General features: G+C 47.0%; 1 protein-coding gene across 1 annotated transcript; it reads right to left on the reverse strand.

Moving 5' to 3' along the window:
- Nucleotides 1-1,006: 1,006 nt before the first annotated feature.
- LOC110317521 (putative endogenous retrovirus group FC1 Env polyprotein) lies at nucleotides 1,007-5,211 on the reverse strand. The gene is made up of 2 exons (XM_021191982.1): nucleotides 4,885-5,211; nucleotides 1,007-2,322 (listed from the first exon to the last, which is right to left on the reverse strand). The coding sequence occupies exon 2, from the start codon at nucleotides 2,031-2,033 to the stop codon at nucleotides 1,431-1,433; it is 603 nt and encodes a 200-aa protein (XP_021047641.1). The 5' UTR covers nucleotides 2,034-2,322; nucleotides 4,885-5,211; the 3' UTR covers nucleotides 1,007-1,430.
- Between the last annotated feature and the right edge of the window lie 1,919 nt (nucleotides 5,212-7,130).

Below are 7,130 nucleotides of genomic sequence, written 5' to 3' on the forward strand. Positions count from 1 at the left end.
CATGTTGGGACCAAATAACCATTAGTTTCGTAGCACTGAAGTGTGAATTTATGGGTCTGGTTAAGGCATTACTGATGCAGGGTCCAACAGCAATCAGCAGGAGAGGCAGTGTAGCTGATGGCAGAGTTACCCACAGGGACTGAGCCAGGAGGCACAGTAGCCAGGAGGCGCCTCAGAATGAGAACAGGAACCATTTGTTTCTCCCTTTCTGTGAAGTTTTTCCAGAGCATAGCCAAGCTATCTTTAATGATTCCTGAGTGGTTTGCCTATGAGCAACAATTCTCCCCTAAAGCCCTCCTTGCTCTGCATGGAACCACCTCAGCTAATGAATCCACCTGCTTTTCTAGCTTGGCAATAGATTTTTCTACTATAGACAGATCTTGGGTTGTTTGATGTTCTATGGTTTTGAAGTTAATGTCAGCCATTGCTGTTCCTGTGGCACCACTAGCGGCTCCTGCCGTACTAACCCTGGGGGGATTAAGCGAGATATGAGGAGGTGAATTGCACAGTTGGCTTTTTTATCCTGGACTGGGGGGATTGGCACGGTCTGTGAATACAAGTACTCTTTCCTGCTGGACCGTAATCATAAATACATTTTCAGGGGAACAGGAATACCAAGATACAGAATTTAGGTGCTTGTGCATATGCCAGATAGGCAAGCATGGGTACAAGTCATCAGTACTGGGAAGCCAGTTTCTGCTGGGTGGGGAAGGAAGGAAGGAAGGAAGGAAGCAAGCAAGCAAGCAAAGGAGGGAGGAAAAGATGGAGGGAAGAAGGAAGGAAGGAAGGAAGGAAGGAAGGAAGGAAGGAAGGAAGGAAGGAAGGAAGCAAAGGAGGGAGGAAAGGGGGAGGGAGGAAGGGAGCAAAGGAGAAAGGGAGGGAGGAAAGAAGAGAGGAAGGGAGGAAAGGAGAAAGGAAGGGTGGGAGGGAAAGAGGGAGGGAGGGAGGGAAGGAGGGAAGGAGGAAGGGAGGAACACTTGACAAAGTGTTGCCAGGAACTAAGAAATTTTATGGAGAACCTTCATTTATTCTTAAAGGGGGATTTAGATATATCATAGCTCTTTGATTAGAAACAGGTCCCCCAGCTTGGATTTGGCCTATGTGAAGAGAGTTGATGCTTGAGTGGAAAGATACACCCAGGAACAATTGGCAAAGGGAGTGGCCGAATGAACTTCTGGTATACAGTGAGTCCTACACAGTGTGGAAGTTTTGTAGGGTTCAGGACCAACAATCAGGAATAACACTTGGGTTAGTAACATTCATGAGCAAGTATACTGATATTAACATGTCATTAGGAATTCAAAGAAGGTCAGAGAAGTAGGGTTAATAGGAAGAGAGAGAGAAAGGTGGTGGTGATACAAAGTGATGTCAGCCGGTGACATCACCAACAGGGCCAGGAGCGGGTATAGTACCTGGCTTGGTTATAGCATTCAACCCGAGGAATTTGGAGATGGAAATCTGTCTAAACCTCTATAGATGAGAATCTTAGTCTTCTTGTCATAGCCTGTATCCTTCTCATTATGTCTGTAGATATGACCCTCAACCCCCGTTCTCCATCTGTCATTCCAGGGGTCAGGGATCGAGTACATGACCTTAGTATGCCAATCAACCGAGTTGAGTCTGGACGGCCTTTCTCCTCCCCATCTGGGCCAAGTACTATGATATTTGCAACCCCAGTGTGGACATCCTCCATAATTTGGGTCCTTACAGTCTGAGCGAGTTTGCTCATATACGAAACAAATATATATAGGAGACATCATAGCATTGTAGGGCTCCTGTATACATTTCCCTTGGCAGGTGTCCCTTATATCAAAGGTGAGGCTTATAGTACTAGCACATCCTGTCACTGGACAGAAGGTAGAGGCTATGGTCTTGTTGAGATTTTCTATAGCAATTACGTGGAACTTCCATGCCTTAGGGGATGGTCTGGTCTGTTTAGGACCCTGGGAACCTTGGGGTTTCGAAATTAGATTCCAGGAAAGAACAGAAGGAAGTATAGCCAGACAAAACAGCATCCTTAGGTTAAAACCCATGGTACCCTTATCTTTAGTGGATCTTTGCAAGTCTTGGTGACAGTCCACTTTTCTTTAACTAGATCTTGTTCCCAGTGGCACACTTGATCTGAGAGTGATGTATCCGGGTGCAGACTACGTCTACTTTGACAGCACGGGGCTGGTCAGGATGATGATGTGGTCTCTTCTAGCAGGGTCCCAGTGTCTCAGCTCGGTGTCTCTTGATCCTGGGAAGGATGTGTTAAAGCAGCGGACCTCTGAAAGCAGCCTTAACTGAAGAGGTCACAGTGTCCTGAGTCAGCTAATGAGCCTGTACAGATTGAAGAAGATGGTGGTTAGAATTTCAAATGGAGTTAAACCTTTTACATGAGGAGTAGGTTTAGCTCTAAGAAGGGTAATGGGGAGGAGCCGTGCACATCCTTTACCAGTTTCCAAGGTTAATTTAGTCAAGGTCTTTTTATTTAACTGGTTGTTTTGGTTTAACAACTCTGGGTGTCCTGGAACTCACTTTGTAGATGAGGCTGGCCTCCAGCTCACATCGATCCGCCTGCCTCTGCCTCCGAGTTCTTGGATTAAAAGTGTGCACCACCACGCCCAGCTTAGTCAAGGTCTTTTTACAGGTCTGATGTATCCTCTCTGCCTGTCCTGAACTTTGTAGATGGTACGTGCAATGTAATTTGCAACTGATCCCCAGAAGAGCAGAACTGTTCTCAGTGAACTTAGATAGAATGAGTCCATTGTCTGATCTTATGAACAATGGCAGTCCAAACCTTAGTATTATCTCATCCTTTACAAACTGTATTTCCGCCTTTAATTTGTGGAGCATGGAGTGCCAGGTCCACAGCTCTTTTGGTGACCCAAGAACAAATTTGTGAACCAGTAGCTCCTTGTATTACAAATCTGTTTCTTACTTATTGGCCCAGCTGCCTGCTTTAAAACCAAGTAAGTGGCTCTGACCTCCACAAGGAAATTGACAGGAAACATTGTCCCCTTCAGAGTTATCCTGGGCTGGAGGTGGTGGAAAGGTGGTGGCTGAGCCAACCCATCAGTCTGTATCTAGCTGGAGCACCAATGCAGACCTTTGCTTCTCCTATGGCTGGCTTCTTTGCAATAGATGCATTGGCCTTTCTTTAAGGGAGTACCTCTCCCAGAATCCACTTCCCTTGGCTTTGGTCCTTCTTTCATAAATCGTGGATGCTGGGGTCCTTCTCCCTGGCAAGATGCCACCATAATCTTAGCTGGTTTCCTAGTCTGCCTGTCCCTATCATTGTCTACCCAGGAGATGATCTTGACTAGCTCTGATAGTGCCTGTGCTTCAAAGCCTTCTGCTTTCTAAGTCTTTCTCCTAATGTTTGATGCTGATACAGACACAAAAGTTATATTGACAGTGCTCTGGTTTTCTGGAACCTCCTGGTCCTTGAGGTGTGTATATTGGGTAAGCTTTTAGGAGGCACTCCAGAAAGCAGACAGTGACTCATCTAAACTCTGAGTAATCTGACCTACTTTAGACAACTCGTGGGGCACTTAAGACTCCCCTACAGAGTCTGGTGAAAAGGGTTAAGAGACAGACTCCCCTACCTTTGTGACAATTAGAGTCCCAGTCTGGTTGCCGGGAAGGAAAAATGTCTCCAGTTGCCACCTGATCAATAGCTGACCGCTCCCATCATTTCCCAAGAGCCTTTGGGTCTTTCACTAGACTCCCTTCCTCTCCTCTGTGGTGAAGAGAGTTTGAAGTAGGTGCTGACAATCTGCCCATGTAGGTGGTGGATATAAAACACCATTTCTAGCAGAGAGCTCAGGCCTTGGGTTTTTTCTGAGAGAGAGAGAGATTTTGGAGTTTCCAGTTATACAGATCACTAGTGGAGAAGGAATCAAATACCATTAACTGATTGATGGCCCTTCCCAGCTTCCTCACCCCGAGTGGCCCCTGAGTGTGTGTGGAGATCTCTTTCAAAGGGAGGATAGCTGGAGGCAAAGATCTGGGGGAAGCACGTCAGGGCATGGCACCGGGGGCATGGTAGGATGGATGCATCTTGAGAGGGGAGCCATAGTGGCTCTATCCCACCTCAGTGAGAGCAGGCAGGGATGCAGTCTGTGAGAGAAAGGAGGAGGAGGAGGATAGTGAATGGCCAGGAGATGGGTCAGGAAGAGGCCCCACCCTGGGTGTGAGGGGACTCAGGATGCCTCTGGTGTCACAGTCCCTGGCTGGTGCCCCAGCCACACAGGGTGGAGATACATCTTCTTCTGATGGAGATAGTAGGATTAGAGGCTGAAATTTGTCCCGCCCCTTGGTCTTTAATTCTTCTAAAACAAAGCTGGTGGCATTAGGGGACTGAGCTGGCTGCAGCTCTCTCATCTGGGATGGAAATTCTTCACCAGAAACCTCCAGGACCAGAATGTTGCCCAGTTGGTCCCGGTTCCCTGGTTTTCTAAAGACCCCTTGTTGCACTCTGTAAACAAGAGAAAGTTTGAAGAAGCCTTCAGCAGGCCGGTCCACCTGAAATGAAGTCCAATGGAAGGAGCAAAAGACAGTTTTCCTGAATAGCTCTGTTCTCTGGACACCTGGGCTTTTCTCTGCAAGTCCTTAAAATTCGACTTCCTCAGATCTCAGGGGGTTTCTGGGTAGAAGATTTCCCCACCCCACCCCCTATCTTTTCAATTTCTTCAAGGACAAGAAATGACACAAAAAGTAAGGCGCACAACACAAAGCCACAGTGTTCTCCCACTTGGCACTAATGCCTCTCGTCAGCCTTCCCTTGCCTCCAGAAGGAAGCAATGAGGGCCCAGTGGTTCCTCTGACTCAAGAATGAACTCTGTGTCCAGCTTTCCTATGAGTCTCACAGGCAGATGCCTGCTACCAGCATAACTTTACCTCTGAGAGGACTCCTGAAGACACTCTTCCACAGTCCAGGCGTGGAGAACTTGTCGACGGCCACCTCTAAACGTTAGGGTTATCCAAATTTTCTCAGCTTCCAGAAGACCAGACTTCTCAGTGGAATCTAGGTGCTGAGGACTGGTGGCTCCTTCAGCTAAAGCAAAGTCTTGGCTCTCAGTACACCGAAAGGCCTGGGATCAAGGCTGATCAGAAAAACGTGAATCGGGCTGAACGCCTGGATCTCTGTGGAGTCTCCAGATGTTCTGGACCTTTATTAGATACTGGCCAGGTACACACCGGAGACTTGGGATTCCCAAAGTGTGTTCCCAGCTACTGTTAGTCTGGGGTTTATAAAGGCGAAAACCACAGCTTACAATTTGGGGGTTGAGTTGGCACACACCCTGCCTACATGCAGGCAGAGCTAAACTTTTATAACAGATGCCTTGCAGATGCCTTGGTTATCTTGAGCAATCAAGCGTTTGGTACAGAAGCAGAACCAGCAGTTAGCCTTGTGACCCGTTATCGTGTAAGAACAGCAGAGGTAGTTAAACTTTTTACAGCATCAGACAGTTTTAAGAACAGCCCAAATACTCCAGGAAGTCTTCCCTCTTGGGAGTGTTAGCTGACAGGGTACACTTTACAAAAACTTACAAGGTAGAGCAATTGTACATAATGTTGGCTATCACACTGCCAGAACCTCACATAGTATAGGACGGTCTGCTAAATACAGCAGCCCCGGGCCCCATCCCTCAAGGTTCCTGCTGGAAAGAGTGGAATCTGCAGGTCTGAGAGAGGGGACTGAGAAACCAGTGGGTAGGTATGCTGAATCGTACCTGTACCTTGCGACCTTGAGGACAGTGATGGTCAAGAGCTCACATCCCATACTCTGCCTCTTTGTGAGTGAGAAATGGCTTACTACAAAGGACTCTGCTGTCCCTGTGACTTGGATAAGATTACACTTGTCCTCTTGTCATCCAGACAAAGCCAAAAGGACCCCCTATTTCTCATTCTTAGCCTCCTAAATGATTTCCTAACCTAGATATGGTACCTTCCACTTGGAATCCCTGCACTCCAGAATCTGATGTAGGATTAGGAATTCAAGGTTAACCTAAGCTATAGAGCAAAACTGTCTGAAGAAAGAAAGGAAAAGGAAAAGAGTAAAAATAAGTGATGTCTTGATCTGTTTGCCTCTGCCGATCAATCAGAACACAATTGGTGATAGCCAGACTTCATGTAAGGTTCTCAGCTCCGCTCTCTGAAATTTGGTCTGCCTTCAAGAGGAGAAGCATATCACCCTCCCGATGAAAAGGCGCCCTAAGTACAGCCTCCTCAGACTCTGACAGGCCACGCTGATGAGAACAGGATACGGAAACTGGTTAGGAAGATTTAAGGACAGAGACTCAAATATTTCTAATTCTATAATGGCCATGGTTGTGTCTTGGCTGGAGGCCAGGCAAGTCAGAAGAGGGCTCACATTCCATATCCAGATTCTCATAAGTGAGCTACCCTGTCTGGAGGCTATATACAAAGAGTGTGACCCGAGCTCCAGTCCAGAAGCTAAACCCTCTGGACGCTTTGGAACTGGTCCTCTAAACGTTCATGATGGAAATGAGTTATAGCTATTGTCAAGTTTCAGCCTGTCTCCTAAGTGATTTTAGAGTCTTAACTCTTGAGGTGAAATGTTACAATAGTCTTAGACGCCATCAAGGCTCTGTAGAGGTCCATTAAAGAAAGCTATTTCTTCCCTGTAAAAAGAATGGAATCTATCACAGGACCTGGGTGGAGATGACATTCTGACCTGCTCCAAAGAGTAGAACATTGCATATACTGTCTCCTCCCTTAAGAGTCAATCCATCTGGGGGCAGTCAATCGCCTGACTAAGAGACCAACCCTCAGGAAATGATAAATTGAAAGCCATGGTAAGGAGAGAGAGGAATAATTATCCCCTTAATGAGATAATGCCCTTGTCCTTCCTGGAACCCTGATGTGGGCTCCGCAGTTCCCACAGCTAAGTTCTCAGCCTAAAAGTCAGCTTACTCCTTTTATTCTTCTTCCTTTTCTTTCAGATACGGGCAGAAGCCTAAGCGTGCTTTCCCAAATACCGGGGGCTCCCTCACTCCGTTTCTCAAAGGCTGGATCCTCTTCTGCTTCTGTCCCCCACACTACTAAAGCCACCCGCTTTCTATCACGATCCTTCCGACAACTGCTGAGATCTATGGCTTGCCTGCTCTATTTGTCTCTTA

The sequence above is a fragment of the Mus pahari genome, chromosome 3 (assembly GCF_900095145.1).
Source record: "Mus pahari chromosome 3, PAHARI_EIJ_v1.1, whole genome shotgun sequence".
In the NCBI taxonomy this organism is placed as follows: Eukaryota; Metazoa; Chordata; class Mammalia; order Rodentia; family Muridae; genus Mus; species Mus pahari.

Bases quoted from the DNA above. Each gene is read 5' to 3' on its own strand.
- LOC110317521 (XM_021191982.1), bottom strand. From the start codon at position 2,033: ATGGGTTTTAACCTAAGGATGCTGTTTTGTCTGGCTATACTTCCTTCT.